This window comes from Onychomys torridus, chromosome 9 (assembly GCF_903995425.1).
Source record: "Onychomys torridus chromosome 9, mOncTor1.1, whole genome shotgun sequence".
Taxonomy (NCBI): Eukaryota; Metazoa; Chordata; class Mammalia; order Rodentia; family Cricetidae; genus Onychomys; species Onychomys torridus.
The window spans coordinates 20,910,266-20,933,091 of NC_050451.1; the positions used below are offsets into that span (position 1 = coordinate 20,910,266).

Consider the following 22,826-nt stretch of genomic DNA (forward strand, 5'->3'; position numbering starts at 1 on the left):
GGTTGCAGCAAGCTTTGGTGGAGTGGCTAGTCAGGCCTTCCCAGAAAGGAGTGCATTACTGAATAGTTTTGTTTGTTGTAGGAGCAGAAAAGAAGCTCCAGGTTTTGTAGGCAAAGCTCTGGCCTGAGTTGCCACTGCCTCAGTGAAGGTTTTCAGAACTGAGTCAACTCGGCCCAGCCAAAGCCCCCTGGCTAATAGGGAAGCTGGAGTCCCTGGATAATCCTGAAACATTGCAATAGGAACTCTCCATACATTTTCTCCGAGCTATCCCCAGGAAAATGTGCAGCCATTTATCAAAGTGACCATCTACTGGGGAAAGAATATGCTGGCTTCTCAGAAACCCTAGGCACTGGTTATAAATCAGTGGTGATTCCTACAGTCTTAAACTATTCCTAGCTTATAGAAACCAACATCTTGGGTTTTGTCTCTCAAGATGAGGCTGTGAAGACAGATGAAGTCTGAGTGCATGTTTTTCTTCTGGGAGGCAGCGCAGGAGGTGCACATGCCTGCAGAGGTTTTCTGCAGCCCTGGGTGTATAAATAGACTTCCATAACTGGTTCCAACTGCTCCCATGGTGGCTGTGAGGCCTCACGCCAACCAGGGCATGGGTTAGCCACTGATCTTGATGAGAGGGAGGGAGGGAGGGAGGGAGGGAGGGAGGGGAGAGGGGGGAGGGGGAAGGTAGGAGGGAGGGAGGGAGAAAAGGAGGGAGGGAGGGAAGGGGGGGGGAGGGGGGGGGGAGGGAAAGGGGAGGGAGGGGGAAGGGAGGGAGGGAGGGAGGAGGGAGGGAAGGGTGAGGGAGGGAGAAAAGGAGAGAGGGAAGGGGGAGGGAGGGAGGGAGGGAAAAAAGGAGGGAGAGAGGGGGGAGGGAGGGAGGGAGGGGGGAGGGAGGGAAGGGGGAGGGAGGGAGGGGGAGGGAGGGAGGGAGGGAGGGAGGGAGAAAAGGAGGGAGGGAGGGGGAGGGAGGGGAGAGGGAGGAGGGAGGGAAGGGGGAGGGAGGAGGGAGGGAAGGGGGAAGGAGGGAGGGGAGGGAGGGAGGGGGGAGGGAGGGAGGGAGAAAAGGAGGGAGGGAGTGGGAGGGAGGGAGAAAAGGAGAGAGGGAAGGGGGAGGGAGGGAGGGAAGGGGAGGGAGGGAGGGAGGGGAGGGAGAAAAGGAGAGAGGAAAGGGGGAGGGAGGGGGAGGGAGGGAGAAAAGGAGGGAGGGAAGGGGGAGGGAGGGGGAGGGAGGGAGAAAAGGAGAGAGGGAAGGGGGAGGGAGGGGGAGGGAGGGAGAAAAGGAGAGAGGGAAGGGGGAGGGGGGAGGGAGGGAGGGAGGGAGGGAGGACTTACAAAGAACTTATTTTGGCTTACAGTTCCAGAGCACACAGCCTGTCAGGCAGGGAAGGTTCAGAGGCAGGAGCAGAATAGCTGGACACATGCTCACACTCAGCTGCCTTTCTCTGTTTTATTCAGCCCAGGTTCCAGCCCATGAGAGCCACATCTGAGATAACTCTTCCAAATTCAGTTAACTCAAGCTAAGAGCCCCCCACAGACATTTCTTTCATGCTAATGCCTATGCTTATCTAGTTGGAAATCAAGTTTAACTACAAGACATCCATACCACCCGATGCCTAGACTAGTATTTGGCACTTGATGGGTGCTGACTTGATAGTTGTAAGACAAGTGAGTGAGAGAATGAACAGAATCGCCAGATGATGCTATCTCAAACTGGAAGTTACTTATTTCCTTATCCAAATATCTACACATCCTTCCTTAAAAATAAAGAAAAGAAAGAGAAAAAAGATAATGCTAGTAAGCGGTCCATGCCTTAGGTGAAGGAACACCCAGTTGTCCAGCACCGGACAGAAGTGTGTCCGTAACCAATAGCTAATCTTCAGCCCTGAGCTTCTCAGTACTGAGTATTCAGTACTTAGTTTCACAAAGTCTTAATGGTCCTGGGTTTTATGGGCATCAGGGGTCTGGGTTTCACAAGCAGATTAAAGGAGAAAGATCCCATTTCCCCATTCCTATGATAAAGCTGCTTGTAGAAAAATCCATCAAGTCCTGTTCCTCTTTGCACCCCCACACTAAAGAGCCACTTCTGTGGAAGTCTGTTTAAGCACAATGAGAGTACAGGCCATGGAGAAAACAGGACACATTTATTGCCAGGCCAAAGTGTCCCCACACGCACATACATGCGGTTGGAGAGGAGGAAAGAATTAAGTGTTCACTCTAACTGCAAGTGCCATAAGGCCGTATTTTCTCCACAGGGTTGGCTCTGGCCTTGTGGCTGAGATGAGAGGCGAGGCACTGTGGACACTGACCTGTGTGATATAGATGACTTTGTGCAGTTGGATGAGGATCTGCTGGATGGGGTCACTGATCTGTCGTACTTTCCGCTGGGATACAGCAATGCCTGCAGATGCTGTGGGCAAACAATTCCAGTCAGGCAAGTTCACTTAAAAGCGGTATTCATGGAAAATGGAAGAAAATTCTGGGAAAAAAAGCAACCAGGATCTCATCTTACCAATGAGACCTGTAAAGCTTCTGTGTTTTATAATATGAAACAAGGTCTTCTTTCCCTCCACTTCTCAAGCACCCAAAAAACAAAAATATTCCTTGCATAGTATTTGAGAGACCAAATGCCCTTGGATATTTTGTTTGCAAATGCAGGACACTGCCATTGGGAGGAAGTTGTGCCTCAGATATGCAGTTCTGAGGAGGGCTTTTTGTTTGTTTGTGTTTAAATTATAAACTTATCATACCTCTACAATATACTTTAAATCTAATGTTATCAAAACTACTAGACACAAACATCAAATTGGCAAACACTTCACAGTAGAATTAAGTACTGTTCAAATCCTTAAATGTTGTAAATCTTAATGTCTACTTCCTTAATGTCGACTTCATTCTGGGTCTCAGGGGACAAGGTTAACTTGCCCTGAGTTCTCACTGTAAATCCACCGCACCTCCACAGATTCAGGCTCGTGCTGTCAATCTGCACAAGAGCTGCTTCCCCAGCTTCACAGTGCTCACCACGGCCATCTAGTCTGGAGGACTCCAAAGCTCATATAGGAATGGCCTCACTCCCTGTGTTAGCTGCACCTCTCTCCTCTCATCCACAGACTGCAACGGAGAACATGGAAGACACCAGTAGCATAGCACCCCCTCATCCCTCTGCCCCTATATATACCTTGTTTTCTGTAATAATACTCAGTTACCAGTTTTCTCTCATTAAAATTAAGTTTCCAAGACCCCCTTTTATTTCTTCCATACCATTTTAAACATTTAAAAAATTAAATTTGTTATAGTAATTGCTTCAGCAATAACTACAATTTTAAAGATGATTCTTATATGTGGGCTTTCAGAAGAAGGTTTGTTCTCAAAAAATTAAAGATAATTTAATGTGGTTGTTTAAAAATATAAAATTATCCACTTAAGACACAAAACAAAGAGGAAAATAAAATATGAAAATCCTCTTTATGAATATCTCTATTTACATGTTTGAAAATTAGCACAAGAAATAACCCAGCTCTGTGCCATCTGATGCCAACTTCTTGTTTAGATGTAAAGGGTCTGTCTTTCTTGAAAACTCTTCATAAGCGTCAATTATTGAATCATTAAGTTGTGATTTAATAAATTACCCTCAGGGCAAAAAGAATGAGCAAGTAAATCACAAGAATTACCTAACTGTAGCTAAGAACAAAGTGGTGACGTTGACTGCTCCCCACAGTAGCGCCAACCTCTCCCTGTGCTCCCCACCAAAGACCTCCTGAAAGACAACCTTCTGCCCAAGCTCACTAAAACCAGGACATGCTGGCAAGTAAAACCCGAGGACTTGGGGTTGTGTCATTTCATGCTGGCTAGTCTGTTCAGATTTGCAGACACAGCATTTGTAGATAATAAGCTAAAACCACACAGCATGGCTGAGCACTTTTAGGTTTGTGGCAGCATTTTGAGTGGGTACCACATGGGCTTGACTGTACCTTTCCACAAACATGTGCTCATCTGTGGCCCTAAACACAAAAATAAAGAATTAGCTAGAATGCTGGGACCACCTCTTCTGAGGACTACTCATCAGAAATGACTGCTGACATTAGCTAAGTGCCTTCCCATCCATTTTACACACATGCACAAGTAACTCCAAATAGCAACTTTCAAATTGTCTTTGAGTCCTGACATCAGTTTAACAGACTATGAGCAGCACTGTGAGAAATGATGCAGTGAACTGGAAGAGAACTGGCAAGCTTCAGAGTACACAACATGAAGCAAGGGCCATTGTGGGCCACTTCTAACAGAGTTTGATAGGTAAAACCACAAAAAGAATTTATATATAGCCTCCCTTCTCTTTCATTTTCCTCTTTTCTTTCCCCTCAAGGAAATGATGATGCATTTTTGTCGCAGAGACTGCTGCTGGGGGGAGGGGAGGCATTGTTTTTCAGTGTATCAGGGATAGACCAGTTCTGGTTCATTCCTTAGAACCCTGGAAGAGGTTGTGGTATGCCTGTGTGCCTTGTGGTTTGCTTAGCAACTTCTGCTTGGCCAGGACCTCAGTTGCCATCCATTTCTCAGGATCGTCAGCAACACTGTAGTGCATGTCTTACTGAGGAGACAAGGTCTACCAAGGCCAAAGACATGCTCATTTCTCATTAAAACAGACACCTTCTAAAGTGCCTGAATTATTTCACTCTGACTAGAGGAGAATGCATTTTTCCATGGCTGGGTCAACACTACTTACTCTCAAATTCTAATGGTGTCAATCTGTATTTTTTGCTACTTTGTAGTTGTTGAATGTTAGTGAAATGATTGGGTGTTTTTGTCATTGCTGCTGGATAATTGCTTATACTGTTCCTTTATTGATCTGCAAATGTTCTTCACATATCCTGAATCCTATTCCCTTTGAATTTTATGTTAAAAGTATTACGTATTTCTACCTGATCTGTTACTTCTCACCACTAACACACAGAATAAGGTGATTCTCCCCAGGGGAGTCTTGGCCCTGGAGGAGATGGGAATGGAGGGGAGGGGCTGGGGGAAAGGTGGGGGTGGGGCCAGGAGTGGGGAGGACAGGGGAACCCATGGCTGATGTGTAAAATTAAAACACAAATATAAAAAAAAAAAAAAGAATAAGGTGATTCTAAATCTTTACTCACTCTGCCAGAAATCTCTCAGGTTCCTGCTGCTGTTACATTGTGGGGAGTTTAGGACTCCTGGTGGGAGTGTGGTTCTAGCAAGGACACTGTCCTGTGGCATGAGTTGGCTTCAGGAAGGAAAGAAAACTTCAAAGCAAGACTGGTGTGCAGGGAATCAGTCTGTAACACTTGCAAACAATGGATTTCCCAGACAACTTCAGCTAACTCTAGTCTGGGAGCCACAGTTCACCATCTTCTGAGCCGTCACTCAGCCTCACACCAAAGAGTAAGTGACTTTGCCTTAGGCAGACAAAAACAATTTTAGAATCCAAATAAACAGATTCTTTATTCAGTGATTGGCAATACGGCACTCTCAGGCACATCACTTTATCTGGTTCTGTCTCTTAACACGTTTCCAGAGTGGCTCCCTGTCAATACTGCACTCCTTAAGCATTGACAGATATATCCTAATTTTTTTTGTTTTACTTTTTCAATAAATCCACGTTAATTGCACAAAATGTCAGATCACAATGACATGTTCATATGTGTATATGGTGAGTGGATAGTATATATCCCTTTATTATTCACAGTTCTTTCCTTTCTTCTCCCATTGGTTTCCTGTCTGTTCCTTAATAGCCCTCTTGCTGTTAACATTTTATAAAACAAGCTTCTCTAAAATATCAATGAATAATCAGTTCTGAGCTAATTTCAAGTATGCATGTATGTGCATACATATTACACACACACCACACCACACATACATGCAAACACACACACCACATACACAACCCCCCCAAATACCATATACACACACAGCACACACATAGAGAAATACACTATATATGCCACACACACAACACACATGCACACCACACCACACTACACACACATGCAAACACACACCACATATACAACCTCTACACTCACTCACACAAATATTAAACAATAACACATGCACACACACATAAATACACTACATATCACACACACACACACACACACACACACACACACACACTTATTTATAGAAAGAGAGAAGGAATATATAAGGACAGATATCCATAATATGCTACCAATTCACATCATATAGCACAATATTATATATACATTATTTCTTGTTAAAATTTAACTGTAACAAAATTAAAATATTTTAAGTATAAGTCTTTATAGTTTTTGTTACTAAAAGCAGAACAACAGAAAGATAACACTCAGTAAACCAGGATAAAGTATCAACCTGTTATTTTTGTGAATTCTTCCTGCTAAGAAATTCTGAGACAGGAAGATAAAATGACACTAGGTGGTGCAGGGCCCCCCGAAGAAGAGGAAATACTGCTCTATAAGGAATGGGGTGCGGGTGTGGAGGCTGTTGTGAGGAGCGTCATGACGATGAGGGCCTTCACTAGGCATGGGACACAGCTCTGGCATGATGGAAAGAAAGCACACTTAACTGGCAACCTCCAAGTACAAGGACAGTTCCACCACAGACCCCATCAGTCACTTATGGCTTGGCTGGGCAGTACCATGAAAGGTACAGCCAGTGCTTAGCAGGAGAGGAAGCCAGGAGTCACATGGACCGTGAGGAAGACCCTTTCATAGGAAGCCTAGAGCTGCAGGCAAAGGCCTGGATTGAGTGCGTTTTCTCTTCAGGGTACCAGCAGCATGCTTTCAGACAAGACACCCTTCTCTGAGCCTTAGTGTCTTCATCTGAAGTGGAGTAAACTGCAGGTTGTGAGGTCATACATACTTTGTAGGGGACCTACATCATGTAGTAGCTGTCTGTGGAGAGCCACAGTCAAGATGGCTGCTGAAGTGTCAGCCTCAGAGAATGACATTTGCTGTTGTTTGATCTTGATTTGCCTCTTAAATATGCAAAGCAATTCAACCCTTGTCATCATGAGATAGTACTATGTGGATATGAACAACATGCCTGGGCATGTTCCAGGCTAGGTTGGTCCTTAGGAAAGTGCCTACATTGAAATAAAGTAGAGCTCCCACAAACAAACTCCATTGTCTTATTCAGAAAACAATTCTGGAACAAACACGGATGTGCATAGTCAGTTTTTTGCTGTGTGAGGCCATGTACTGTCTCACATCTGCCAGCAACAACACTGCTTCCAGACCTGGCCATTGCCAGCACCATGGCTCTGAAACTCCAAACTATGAGCCAAATAAGTCTCTCCCCTCCCAGACTTTCTTGTTTCCTTCCTCCTTCCTTCCCTCCTTCCTCCCTTTTTGGGGTTTGTACGCATATGTATAGGACATGTGTGTATATACATACCCTGGGTACGGTTCTGCCACACTCAATACCTAGATCAGCATCAGCACAGACAGTTCAAAAACCCCAGCTACCATACTGCAATCTATGGGTACAAAACTACTTCCCTGGGGAGAAGAGACCAGCAATCATCAGTTTGCCTGACACTAGTCAACAGTATACTGAAAAATTACCTGCAGGCAAGAGGGATGAAAAGGCAAGGCATCCCTGAGTCCTCCACGAGATCATGGCTCCCTGATTATTGAATTCAAAGATACAGAAATGGATGCTGAGAGGTGGCTCAGTGATTAAGGGCTCTCGATATTCTTGCAGAGGATTTAAGTTCAGTTCCGAGAACCCATATCAAGTAGGTCGTAACCACCTATAACTCCAGATTCAGTGACTCTGATGCCTCTGGCCTCTGTTGATACTAACTTCATGCACCGCATACCCACACACAAACATGCACACATACACATAATTAAAAATAAAATATAGAAAAATGATGAAAAACATCCTCGTCTATAGGCATCCTCCTCCTGGGATCTGGCATACCTCGCTCAGTGTCTCCTTGGCATGAAGAACTAGGAAGCAAGTCATCACTGGTAAAGTGAGTTTGTCGCTCCTTCTACAACCCCAGTCCCAAACCTAACAGCAAAATTCTGGTGAGGAGCTTTTCTCTGATGTATTTAGGAAGAGAAATGCTTTGGAGTTTAGATTGTTTCATATTTGGACATATTAGTACACACATGATCTTGGGAATGGGAGTGAAGTCTGAACCCAAATTTCATTTACAGTTCATATACATTTAAATACACAATAGTTCATGCACACCTAAGACACACACAACCTGGCCATGATTTCACATAGTGTCCTCGCTGACTGGGATTCAGCATATGACATCAGGTGAGAATCATTCACATCAGCATGCAAAGCTTCTGGTTTTGGAGTGTTTCTGAGTTTGGATTTCAGATTAGATATGAGGAAAAACAAGGAACTTTGAGCAATGGGTCTGCATTGGTTACTCAACAAATCATTTCGAATGTCTGACCTCATAGGAGCATGCGTGTGCACGTGTGTGTGTGTGTGTGTGTGTGTGTGTGTGTCTGTGTGTGCGCGTATGTGTGTATGTGTATGTAAATGTCTACTCAAGATGTTTACCAGCTAATTGAGAGATATAAACAATATACTCCAAATTCCAACAGAAATACAGAAGGCACACAATTATGTACCAAGTTACATTGTATAGGCCACTAGCACAGGCACTTGGACAAAAATCTGCTGAGCTCCTATGTCCTAAGAAGGTTGACTTGTGATACAATAAGGTAAACATGTGGCTACTTGGGCTATTATAGAAAGTCATTTTACATAGCATGTGCCAATAACTAACCAGAAAGGGTGTCCATAGCAAGCCAGCTAGAACATGATCTGTGACTCCGGAATATTCAGGTGAAACACAGACTACTTTATTCAGAGCTGACTTTTATGAACAAAGGACAAGTACAAAAATAGATCACAGACATTTCAAGTCACCTATCTAAGAGCCCAGCAATCGTGAAGTGACAGTTTCTATTGATAGTGCAGACTGAGAGAGAGCCCTCATACATCAACCCAGTGCCTGGGTGTCATGTTCTGTCCAAATGAAGAGCTGAGGGAGGGAGGGAAGGAGGGAGGGAGGGAAGGAGGGAGGGAGGGAGGGAGGGAGGGTCAGTGTCACTCCAGCCACACCAGGCCATGCTCTCAACTGACAGCACTTTGTACTCAGGAATTTGACTTGGAGGCTCAGTGGGGAAAGCGCTTGCTCATTAGCATGAGCACCTCAGTTTGGATCTCCAGCACCCATGTGAAAGGCACAGAATCACAGACTTGCAATCCCAGCCATTGGGAAGCAGAGACAGGAGGATCCCTGGAGTGCATTGGCCACCTAGCCCAGTCAAATGGATAAGCTCCAATTTCAGCGAAAAATACTTTCTCAAAAAATAAGGTATCAACCTCTGGCATCCACCATACCTGCACACACACGTGGGCATGCGCATGCGCGCGCGCGCACACACACACACACACACACACACACACACACACAATGTTCATGACATTACAGTGTACTCTACATATGTTACAAGGAATACATTCCCATGTTACACTTTTATATGATTTAATTTTCACAGACATACGCCATCTTCCTTGCCTCAAAAAGTGAATAGTCAGCAGTGTCTAGTTGTGTGACTATGTGGGCCCAGACTCAATCAATTATTTACAAAGAGCAGAGTTTCCTGAGACCTGATGCTCTCCCACACTGAGTGTGGACTGGCACCATAGAAAATATATACCAATTGTCTTTTCTTTGTTTCTTCATACTGATAACGTCATGAATGAAGTTTAGTGAGGGACACCTATGTCTTCAGTTTCTCTAATGCTAGTTTATTGCTTCTCATGATGGCTCCAGAGCTCAGAGTGAGCAGGCAGCAAAATCTGCATAGAAGTCAGGTGTTTTTATAAGATTTTTATTTATGTTTAGAACTGTCGTCTATTTAGGGCAAGTGACACTGTGCTGGCTTCCCATTACAGAGACAATATAAACGTCTGTAAAAAGCTTCAAATGGAGAAAGCTTGGAGAAATGATATAAATGGCACTTGGGTATGGTAAAATCTGCAGAAGACATCACAAGCATCTGAGCTACCATGTTCACTCACTCATGGATTTCATGTTAACACCTGCAGGCACTTTCACTGGAAGTTTTCAGAGCTGTACACAGGGAGCTACATCTGTCACTCAGCCCAAGGACTACCAATACAACATACTGTTGCCACAATCTAGTTAACAGGAAAAGACAGCATGGAGTCTTTCTGTTGGGGGAGGGCGGTCAAGACAGGGTTTCTCTGTGTGGCTTTGCGCCTTTCCTGGATCTCACTCTGTAGACCAAGCTGGCCTCAAACTCACAGAGATCCACCTGCCTCTGCCTCCCGAGTGCTGGGATTAACGGCGTGCACCACCACCGCCTGGCTGCATGGAGTCTTTTAACAGCATTAACTGTGGCAGTCCGGCATTCGTGGTTCTACAGGACTGGGGTGCCCCTCAGCTCTGCTGTTATCATACTATGGACTCAAAGGTCCCTAAGAACCGGACAATTACATTAGACAGTGACACTCAACTCCAAACTCATGGTCTCACCTCTGTCCTTGCACAGCACAAGGAGAGGGTTTCCCATATGCTGGATACATTCCTGGGGCTGCTCAGGGTTTGAATAAATTCTCTCTTCCCTGTCATTTTTAACAGAATACTTAGGAAATTCAGGGCTGTGGATGGTATTTTTTTTTTATTTCAAATGTGTTCCTCTCCACCTAAGAAAGCTTAATTTAATGTTAAATAAGTAAAAAATACAATAATAGAATATGCCTAAACAAGCAAACAAACAAATCACTCACACATGTCATTGTGTGTGTCTTCCTCATAACTAAGTGATGCTAGTGTAATTCACAACAGATGTCCTATCCCCCATGGTGGAAGTGTGCAGTCAGTATCACCCTTTACTCTCACAAGGTGTGCCCGGAGTGGAGTCACAGGTAGGTGAGCAAACTGCCCATTGCCAGCTATTTGTAACTTGTTAAAAAACCAGCAGTGTCAAAATTTACCTGCAACACTTTAAAGTACATTTACAACAGGCAGGAAAGCAGTTTTGCATTAAAATGGAGGATAATAAAGATCCAAAGTTTGGACTCAGAAGCAGAATCGCTTGCAGGTGGTAGCCTGTTCCGTGTGTGTGTGTGTGTGTGTGTGTGTGTGTGTGTGTGTGTGTGTGTGTGTGAATGTGCTCCACATGACTAGTAAAAGTGAAACTTGTTCTTTGAGTAAAAGGGTGTGGGCTTTCAAAAGCAAGTCGAGAGGCAGCGAAGCTGAGGAGAGGACAGGGAAGAGGATGAGCTGGCGAGCTCGCACTAGCTTGCTGGCTAGGGTCAGCTCTGAGTTACCTGGTCTTGGTCTTGATCCCAGGCCACCAATGAAGTCCCTGGAAACAGAATCAGATAGGGGCCGTTAGGAAACTTCCACCTAGTGACAAACAGTTATTGAGATTTGCATTGCGCTACATTCAATGAAGAGAGAAACCAACATTTTGAATGCAGGATAGACTTTGGGCTGGCAAACAGAAGTAACTTGTCCTGCCAGGGTGGTCTGTGATGAGCAAACCTTTGAGATGAGCAAGAGTGCGAAGCTCAGGCTAGTCTCAAACTTGCTATGTAGCGAAACCCTCGTTGGCTGTGATTTTTGTATAAAACAATTTAACTTTTTATGTATGGTATTTTCCATGATTTGTCCTTTAGATGAAAGGTAGAAATAAAAACCAACCATCATATAATATTTCTATGAGAGGAAATCATTTTTACACTGTAACAATTACATTTCCATAGGGCTTCTTAACATCCTTCCTCCACGTCTCGCAGAGCCTTCGTCTGTGGGGGTGGCCTTCACCCCCACTGGGGTGCTGGTGAACAACCTTCCCTCTGACTCTGCCCACTGGAATGCAAAGCCTGTGTTTTTCTAGTTTTCTGTGCCCCAACGGGTCACATGATGCCACCCAGTCCCACAGGTACATGCTGAGCACCAGTGAGGTGCATGGTGGGAGTCTGTTCAGCAGCCCTGGAGGTGAGGACTCCTCTCGCTAACATGCTGACAGTTGTCTTGCCCCCACACTTCCATTTCGTCACAGGATTGTCAGTATTCACATGCAGCTCATATCTAAGTTAGGAAGTGTACAAAGTTGGCATGCATTTTCCAACCAATCAAGTTTAAATGCTAGGAAAATCCCCAAACTCTGCACCATGAATGACTTCTTCCTTTATTACTTTCCACCTTCTTTTACCACCAATTTAAAACTTTCTAGGTAGACATATTTTTAAAACGTAAAAAGAAAAAGGTGAGATTAATCTGATATTTTTCATCAAACATATCCAAAATATCAACATTTGAAAATGAATGTTTTATACTGTTTTACCTTTAAAGTAATATCAAACTAAACATTTGGTGCCTCAGTGGCACTGTGCACATTTTTGACTAGCTATCTCCATATTAAACTGTCCTGACTTTTCTATAGAAGCCGTTGGCCACTATCCCTTACCCACAGCGTCAGTCAGGCCACAGAGCTGCTGGGCCCGACACCTCAGGTCCTCATTGCCTTAGAAGTGAGTTAAAATATGACTTGTGGAAAGCTTTCATTTGTGTTTATGGATGTTCTGGAAAGGCTGGTAACACACAAACTGAGTTAGCTGGACTGTCACTTTTATTGTCCTGAAAAGTCTCTTATTTCAAATATTCTTATTAAATAGTGTGTGTGATGGGATAAATGATATGAATCCCCCAACTGTGCTCAGCTGCTCCAACTTATGTGCTGCTGCTCTGTACAACTCTAGATTCTTCTTTAGTAAGCTTTAAGGTGGAGGCTGGAAAGATGGCTTAGTGGTTAAGAGCACATACTTCTCTTGCCCAAGTTTGGTTCCCAGCACTGATATAAGGAAACTTATACCCACCTATAACTCCAAGCTCCAGGTGGAATTCAACACCCTCTGCTGTTTTCCAAGGGCACATAGACTTACAGATGCACATACATTCATACACATACTTAGAAATAAAATAAGCATTAGAGAATGTTCATAGAAAACATCACACACACACTCTCACACACACATACACACACACATGTACACACACACACACACACTCTCACACATACATACACACACGTACACACACACACACACTCACATACACATACACACACACATACATACACACACACTCTCACACACACATACACACACACATACATACACACACACTCTCACACATACATACACACACACACACACACTCATTCTTTCCATAGAGGCCCTGTGCTAGACACCAGCAGTGAAAAGAAACCACCCGCGTAGTCTCAGAGCTTCTAAGGTTGCTTTCTCTGCAGTGCAGCAGAAAACCCACTAATTTCTCTGAAGATGAGCCGTTAGGCACAAGCAGGGACAGTCATTTGTAATTTCAAAATGGCACGGATCCACTGTGAACAGAAGCCACAGCTCTTCCTGGGCAATCGCTGGGCCCACAGGCAGACAGATGGTAGGAATGAGGCAGAGCCTGAGGAAATTCTACACCGAGGCACACAGAAAGCTTACGACCTATGGAGAGCTGCGATTCCAGATGACAGCATTCCACAGCAGCTCAAGCTGGCCACAGGGATGATTTAACACAGGGAGAAATTTCAGACATATTTTCTGGTGAGAAGACTTAGCATATTGAAGACATTGTCTAATGAAAGTTTTTAAATGGGCACAAATGGCTGCTAGAGCTGGAGACAGCATTTCAGAGGCTGAAAGGACTCTAAAGGTCATGACCTCTCGCTGTCCTCAGATCCAGCATGACCTGGTCCACAGCTCATAAGCCTGAGGAGACTGACATGCTGAGGTGCGGGCTGGCCTAGACCTCCCTCCACAGCAGTCAGCGTGGAGGCAGAAGATGCAGCCGAACTCTGTGGTTTCTAAAACAGATTTTACTCTGAATTAATGAAAGCACAGTGTGAATTGGGTTGATAACTATTTTGTCAGAAAAGCGTGAATTACTTGGATAATTATTTTGTCATTAAAGTCCTGGCCGTGAAATAGATAACGCTCTAGAATTTTCTCTCAAAGAAATCCTTTAAATGCATCATATGAAATGAGAAGCTTGGCTTATAATACATATCATTTGAAGTCACTACAGCCATGACATACAAGGTAACTAGAATCCTTCAATATTCATGACCATGACAGGCATGGGAGTGAATTGAGGGAGGCTGGGCTCTCATGTTTAGTCAAGGTCTTCACCCACGGCAATGGTTAACAGAGTTGGTATCTTGGTGAGGAGGTGGTGCTAGGCTCCTGGCCTTCCCTTCAGACTGTATTGATGGCTAAAGGCAAATGAGCAACAGCCAGGCAATCTTAGAACTGCAATAGAAAAGGGATTGTACTTCTTGGTGGCATAGTACTGTCTGTTGTGGTGGTGTTGCTAAGAAGAGAGCTGGCATATAACCCTGGCAGAGAGGCCAGGTTGATACTGGTAAGCAGTCATCAAGCATACACATTCAATAAAAGCAAAATGAGACCCAGATTATGAGTGAGAAGTGGAGGCAGGTTGGCTGCAAGTAAATAATGAGATGGCCGTGAGGAGGAAGGGCTTGTGGGTCCTGAGACAATGCGAGGGTCCTTCTGGCAACATTTGTGATGCTGAAGGGTCAGAAACCTCTGCAGCCATCTCTCTCTACAAAGATTGGAGTCAGGAGCACACCCTCAAATAAAACCATCCTCACAAAGAAGGCATTCACTGCAGGAATCTCTGACACTGCAAACATCTCATGTTTCAGAGCAGCCAACCAACTACACCCTGTTGCCTTGGCAACAGAAGGCAAGTAGGCATGGAGAAATCTTGTTGCCTAAGCAACAGAATTAAAAAAAAAAAAAGTGGGCCTTAATCTACAGCTAACACTACAAATTAATTCAAAGAAGTGAGCAAGATTTCAGTCCTTTACAGTAAGAAACTCAGAAATTGCAGTGAGATAACGCATTAATTTACTAATGAACAGGCACCCAACAGATATCTGTGGATCAGCATCTGTATTCAACACGCTGTACCAGGGAAGTGAAGAAACACCCACATACTATTTAGCCTCAGCCTGGCATACCCAAATAAATGATCAGATGAATGTTCTTACTTGTTTGTTCTGGGGTTCTTGCAACACTGTCCAGTGCACTGGCTGTTTTTGTGTGTCAACTGGACAAACATGAGAGTCTTCAGAGAGGAAAGAGCCTCAGCTGAGAAAATACCTCCTTGAGATCCAGGTATAAGGTATTTTCTCAACTAGTGATCAATAGGGAAGGGCCCAGCCCATGGTGGATGGTGCCACCTCTGGAGTGGTGGTCCTGGGTTCTATAAGATGGGCTGAGCAAGCCATGGGAAGCAAGCCCGAAACCAGCAACCCTCCATGGCCTCTGCATCAGCTCCTGCCTCCAGGACCCTGCCCTGTTTGAGTTCCTGTCTGACTTCCTTCAGTGACGAACAGCAATGTGGAAGTGTAGGCCAAATAAACCCTTTCCTCCCCAACTTGCTTTTTGGTCAGTGTTTCATCACAGGAGCAGAAACCTTAATTTAGAAACCCAGATTGGTCTTGAATTCACTGTTTCCATGGATCTTCCTGCTTCTGTCCAGGGTGATCACTTTTGAGAATGTGCCTGTGCTTTTTCTCTGTTACATTTAGCCACCATCACGCCTGGATTCTAAATTCCAGAAGCTGTGCTTAGGGCAGGCCTGCGCACAGCTGTGGCAGCGGCTCACCCCAGACCAGGTGGCCTTCTGACAAGGTCTCAGGGTCTCCTCGTCACCACCACACTTGTTCATGCTGGATACAGAAAAGCCAAATCCTCTACAGTGATGACTTTCCCATTTATTTTTACTCTAGAATGTAGTATCTTGATCTTCTTTTAGGTTTTAATGTATCCTTTGGTTTCTACATACTTTATTAATTTATATTTCCCATTAATACACCAAGAAGCCTAAGAAAATTCTAAACAAATTAAATTAAAAAGAACTTTAGCTTTATATAATGACTTTAAGATAACTAGAAATTATACTTTAAAACTGTCTCATTTTAATTCAGAGACTCCATTAGAGTCACCTGGAAAGAAGTAAAAAATGTTTAGTTTTCTTTCCTCCTGCTTTGTATAATGTGCAGACTGTCTTCTTTCATTGTTCCTGTCTACCCTGTGCCATATTCCTTACTCTATACTGTGAACACCTGCAGTGGAAACAGCCTATCTTAAACCAACTGTACTTCGCACATGTGACACAGCCACACAGATGGGCTTCTACGTCAGTCTTCAGCCATACCGGAACACAGTTTGGGAAGCACTGGCCTCAGTGTCCTGGCCACTTGCCATAGTCACAGACTCATAAGTACCAGGTAGACACTGCTCCATAGTGTCTCTGCTTCTGGTGAACTTTTACGTAGGTGGAAGTTTCTCTCCCACCTGTCTGTTCGCAAATACCTGGCAGCCATTTCTTAAATAATTGACTCTGAGACTTAATATTACTTATAAATGCTCTGCCGGTAGCTCGGGCTTATTACTAACTAGATCTTACACTTAAATTAACCCATTTCTATTCATCTCATCTATATATCACCACGTGGCTGGTGGCTTACCAGTACTTTCACATCCTGTTTCTTAGGCAGCTCACTGGCATCTCCCCACTCTGCCCGACTATGCCCTCTTCTCCCTGTAACACTGTTTGGATTTCCCACCTGGCTCTATTCTGCCTTGTCATAGGCCAAAGCAGCTTTACTTATTAACCCATGGGAGCAACACATATTTAGAGTACAGAAAGACAACCCACAGCCCTTCAACCTACTATCTCTATTTAATATGATTTGTCACAAAAATTTTAAATAATTTCTAGATTTTAAAAAATTCCCTCAAGATTTAAAATATGTAACATATATTTTTTGTTATTTCCAAAGGGTTGGATGCAAACAGAAGTATTACAAATGAGGAAAGTTCCCATGGATCCTTCTAGAAATCAAGGCTAGAATTATTTGGTGCTTTCAAGATGTCTGAATTTATCTGGTAGAAATTTCCATTTTTATGTAAACGCCCTCTTAACTGGGGCATCCAGCTGTATGTCAGAGTTTGCTGGCATCGGCACCTGGGTGTGTATCAGTATTAAGGGTGCCCAGCCTCTGAGTGTCCTCTGCCATCTGCTCATCTTCTCCAGCCCTGTATGAGTGCTCCTGGATGAGAGTACTCCGAATCTAGGCCATCCTCTGTGCAGTGGCCAAAAACATTATAGTCCCCTAATAAGTTCTCCTTTCTCTTAAAAAGAATGTGTGTGTGTGTGTGTGTGTGTGTGTGTGTGTGTGTGTGTGTGTGATCATCTTTTTAAGATGGCAGTGGTTGTATAAAGGAGTTATGCCAAATATGTCTGAGCAGGAGTCGCAAACATAAACAGGCTGGATCCTTAGAAGAAAGGGTGTGTCCCCAACTCCCCTTTCCTCACCCTGCCCACCTTTGCCATGGAACTGAGTCACACACCCATGTTCTAAGTTCCCAGGGCCTCAGGTGAGCTCACTGAGCAAGGCTATTCCATTGCCTTGGCTCAGATTATGCTCAGAGAGACCACTGTTTGGCTGTCACAGAACTAGAAGGCAGACACACCAGGGGCCAGGCTGAGGCCTAGCACTCTCCTGCAGGCTAAACCACTAAGCAGTCTCTGGGAAAGCTGACAGTTGCTATGTCCACAGTGATTTCTGTCAGTTATGGGGCAACTTGGCCGCAAGTGGCTCAGCTCTGCCTAGACTAAATGCACTTCCAGACATACCTGGCCTGTGAGTGCCTTTCTCTTCCCGAAGCACTGAAACTTCTCTTTAAAATGCCTAAAACAAGAAAATAGAAGTAACTGTAAATTATCACTCCAGAAACTGCAGCTTTCGCTGCTGTTGTATATTGCCTGGCTTGTGTCCAGTGCTGGGGAGAGTCCCCGTTGGGTGTGTTCCCGGCCAGTGCTCAGCCACAAGGTATGTCATAGCCTTCAGCAACCTTTTCCTCAACCACTTAGACTCTACTGCCTGGTAGCCGCCCTTCACTGTAACCACCATTTTTCTTGAAAGTATTTGCTCAAATATAATGTTAAAAATTACCATGCACTTGATTGGTTTGTTTAACGTTTTTTTCTTCCAAAGGAAAGATGATAAACAGAAAATTGCTATTAAACAATTTGTGCAGACATCTCCACATGGAGTCCTGTCTCTCCTTCTGCCTCCCTGACGCCCTTCTCCAGTGCTGTGACTAGGGAAATACACCACCATGCTCATCACCAACCAATGAGGCTCTTCTAAGATTTGCTACACATTTACATGCATGAAGCATTCATTTCTCCTGCATGGTGTCCATCATCCTCCAACTACAAATCAAGGCACTTTGTCTCCCAGGCAGAAACTCTTAGGAAATACAGAACAAAGAATTGGTCATGGAGGTTATTCCTGAAAATCTGGAAGATCTAGTCACTGTTTTGATGGAGTCATTAAGTGTAGAAAAGACAAGGAATATGGCTAAATCCTTGGCACTCCACATGGATCTTTAGCAAGGCTATTTTCTGTCTTCTCTCCTAGGGTTTTCATAGCATAATCACTGAGCAGACAGAATTATTTATACTTCACATTTATTTAAAGTCTCTCTAGTTAGAAAATTTAAATCCAGTTAACATACTCTTCAGTGAGATTTATTTTTTTCTCCGTTTCCATTTTAACATTTCTTTCAGTTTCACGCCTGCCAAGTTGATTTATCCTATTTTTCCTTACAGTCTTTAAATTCTATCTAAATAGATTATTTTCTTTTCTCTCCTATTCCTCATTTTTTTTATTTTTTGTTATTATTTCAATTTAAGACTAATATTGGGCTGGTTTTACACATCATAATTTTCATAGTCCTAAACATTTAAGATATTTATTTTATTTAGATGCAGTAAATATATAATTGTGATGCTTGGTTTCATTCATTAACTTGCCACATTCTAGAGTCAGCTGGGAAGTGAGTCTCAGTGAGGACTGCCTTAGACCGGGCTGGCCTGTGGGCATGCCTGTGAGGGATTTTCTCAGCTGGATTAACTGAGATGGGAAGCCCTGCCTGTTGTGGGTGGCACTATTCCCTGGATTTGGTCCTGGCCTGCTGAGTATAGAAAGTGGGCCAAACACAGCATGCATGCATTTACTTTGCTCTGCTCTTATCTGTGACTGTTTTAAGTTCCTGCCTTCTTGCTCCCTGCTGTGATGGATGCCATCTTGGAACTGTGAGCTAAGTGGCCTTTATTGGTGTTTTATCAGTGACAGAGTTGAAACAAGGACAATGAATGAGAACAATGAACTAAAGTTATAATACACCTACACTTCTCCCCCGAATTCCTAGTTCCTCTAACCCACAGACTGATGAAATGCCATGTCCATCATTCCTAAGGGGACTAGGCTGTCTGCAACCTAGTCATTTCAGCTCTCTGGTCACAACCTGCATTTGCTCATAAAAATGAAAAAGCGCCCCTTTGCCTGGTGTCTGGCCTCTGGCTGTCCACATGAGTACTGAACCTGAGACAGCAGTCCCATGTCCCATCTACCCTCACAGTCCCAGTCCCACACCACTGCAGTCCCACAATGACAAACTTGTACAGTGAGCTTACTAAATGTAGACTCCTTTAGAGGGCTTGAACTGGAGCTGCTACAGTTGTCCAAGGTGTCCAGCTCATCGTCCAGCTCAGAATACACATCTGCAGAGAAAAGAAGGGGGTGAGTCTGGAAACAGTAGGTCCCCAGTGCATTCTTGCCCTCACGGCTCACAGCTGACTCACCTTTCTCCACACTCTCCAGGTGGAAGTTGTCCTCGGACAGCACCTCCTCACAGGTCCTGTCCTCCTCCTTCCCACACTGCAGGGCGCCGTGGAAGCCCTCCCCAGGCAGCTCCGAGCTCTCTGAAAGCTCACTTTTCAGGCTGGCTGTCCCACTGCTGCTGCTGCTCAGGCTTGCCTTCTCAAAGGTTTCCTGGAAGGAGAATTCTGAGTCTTCAGCACCCCATCCTCTCTTTTCTTTGCAGGACCCAACATGTCACAATGCACATGTAAGTGTCTAAGATACCACTGCAAATACTTCATGCAGAAGTGACAGCAGTAATTCCACCCATGTACCCACTGCTGGGTCCATTTAATCCATAAACACCAAGAAGTAAACTAAAGTCAACTATCTGACAAAAGGCCAGAGACAGCATCAAGGGCCTGTGAGAGCTGGTGGCCTAACTCTATCTCCAAGGAACAGAGCCCAGATGACAATTTACCAGAAATTTCTCTCCTTTGAGTCTCTTCTCACGTTTTGCAATGGTAGCTACTCATCCCCATATCAGTTAGGAAAGAGTTTCTCGGAGGAACATGAGTATACAACAAAACCAGGCCACGAGGAATGAGCAATGACACCCCTTACAGGATGAGGGGCAGCAGTGATGAGGACTCAGTCATTCAAGGCTCCAGCAACTCTGGCTTCCCTCTTAGGGAACTGGACAAACACTCCTCCAGAAAGTCTTGAGAGAATGAAAATATGTCTACACTGAGACCACACCTAAGTCATTCATCTGGCCCAGGTCTCAATATTCTGCTATACCACATAATAAACCATGGGTAACATGTTTCTCAGGCTCAATAAAAATAAAAACATTTAATGACACAAAAGGCTTGCAGCTTGGGGTTGTCAAAGCAGATGACACTGAACAAGAAACTACCCATGTAATTCACAATACCAAAGGCATTCACCAGGTGGGACCACTCACAGCAAGTGTAGAAAGCTGCTTAGGCTGCATGGCTGAAGATCACTAGCAGAGCCAAGGTGCAGACCAGGGGCACAAGAGCAGAAGGTACAGAAGAGGACAGCTCCAGGCAGAAGAGCAGGACACACGCTGTGATGCTGGAGAGAGACGCCCTCTAGTGTTCTCCTAAGCCCAGCCCCACTTCTTCACTAAACTGCTCAATGTGAAGCAAGCCTTTCTGCAAGGCTGGTATGTGTTTGCCCATTTATTTTTTACAGATTTCCCTACAACTCAAGCAGCACTAATGGGCTCAAGGAGCATGTTGTTCAGAATCCATTGGTGGCAAAATTTGTAGATGAAGAAAACTCAAGATCTCATGGTACATGAGTCAATAAATCCATGACAGCATTCATGTGCATATGTCATCTAAACAAGACATCTCTCTGCTGCATCTGCCTGCCCAGTTGCTGTCTATTATCATTTCCCAAGGGATCTTTTCAGCATTCTTTACCTCAGGTTTACCAACTTTCATTCTGTGGAAGTTAATATGCAGTTAGAGAAACACTTCTGCTGTTGTTAGTTACTCTTTCACTCTTGGCTCTTTTGGCTCTTTTGGGGGGCCCACCACTCAGCCCCCAAATAAATCACACGCAGAGGCTTATTCTTTCTTATAAATGCCCAGCCTTAGCTTGGCTTATTTCTTGTCAGCTTTTCTTAGCTTAAAATGTCCAGTCTACTATTTGCCTCTACGCTTTTTTATTTTCTTACTTCTGTAATCTTACTTTCATTCTTACTTTGTGGCTGGCTGGGTAGCTGGCCCCTTCTTTTCTTGCTCCTTCTCTTCTTGCCTCTTTTCCTATTAATTCTCTGCCTGCCAGCCCCATATATCCTTTCTTCTGCCTTGCTATTGGCTGTTCAGCTGTTTGTTAGACCAATCAGGTGTTTTAGGCAGGCAAAGTAACACAGCTTCACAAAGTTAAACAAATGCAACAACATCTTTGCATCATTAAAATAAATGTTCTACAGCATAAACAAATGTAACATATCTTAAAATGATATTCCATAATACACTTCTAATTTGATTTTCCTTAACTAGTCTTCTAGTCAGTGTCTAGTCTGCTGTGACATCTTGGGTTAATCCTGTCTGCTCTTCTGACTTAGAAAGGGTATGTTTTGGGTAGTCTCTGCAGAGCAAAATGTTCCTGCTTCCAAACCTATGAACATCTTCTAAGACCCAACTTTTACTCAGTATTTTCTGTGCTGGCCTCTTTTCCCCCTAAACAAACACACAGAATTGTGCTTCTTGTAAGTTTCCTCAACTGTTATCAGTAGACACTGTCCTAGAAGTCAACACCTCACTTTTGGATTTGTACTCTTGACCACATCAGTCTGAATAAGTTATCAGCTCCTGCTGTATGTAAAGACCACACTTGGCATGTCAATCCTGCTAAAAACTCTATCCAATTATGTGTCAATGCTGAAAAGAGGTTTGTGGGTATAAATAAGTGACAAAGTTCTTGCCTAGCATTATTGAGGCATTGGGTTCAATTCACAACACCATAAGACACATTGACATTTTCATATTGCATCAGTGCAATTAAATGTGAGTATCTGCAAAGCCTGCAGCAATGGTTTCATCTGTGTTAAGAACAGGTATGAATTAAAAAATTCATAAATGCAAATTATAAAGTCAGTGGGAAGGATCAGCAGGTAAAGGCCTTGCCAAGCCTGATGATCTGACCTCAATCCCTGGATTCCACCAGGTGGAAGGAAAGAAGCCACTCTCACAAGCTGTTCTCTGACCTCCACACATGTGACATGGCATGTGCACACACATACATAATTTTTTTAAAAAGACACTTTTCTTTGAGCCACAGAAGAGTAGAGTGAGGCTGTGAGTTCTGAGTCAGACTCCAGACTTCAGGAGGATTGGCTATTCCAGAACCAGCTCAGCTGTAAACCAGTTTCTAGAATTGCATCTGTAAATCCTGATGAAAGGTAATTCTCAATATTGGAGAGACACTCTTTCAGAACCTACATAAGCTGGGAGAAATGGTAAGGAGGTGGACTTATTTTGATTTAAATATGTTGCTATAATGATCTGCAGATTTCTC

At 44.0% G+C, this 22,826-nt stretch overlaps 1 protein-coding gene across 3 annotated transcripts in view; it reads right to left on the minus strand.

Annotated features, from left to right (window-relative positions):
• Nek10 (NIMA related kinase 10) overlaps positions 1–22,826 on the minus strand; it is a 189,933-nt gene that overhangs the window by 29,893 nt on the left and 137,214 nt on the right. For all 3 annotated transcript variants that reach the window (XM_036198625.1, XM_036198626.1, XM_036198624.1), the window contains 5 exons: positions 19,772–19,961; positions 19,604–19,690; positions 17,756–17,810; positions 11,335–11,372; positions 2,304–2,404 (listed from right to left, as the gene is read on the minus strand). In XM_036198625.1, coding sequence (XP_036054518.1) covers positions 2,304–2,404; positions 11,335–11,372; positions 17,756–17,810; positions 19,604–19,690; positions 19,772–19,961 — 471 coding nt within the window. The remainder of the gene's footprint in view (positions 1–2,303; positions 2,405–11,334; positions 11,373–17,755; positions 17,811–19,603; positions 19,691–19,771; positions 19,962–22,826) is intronic.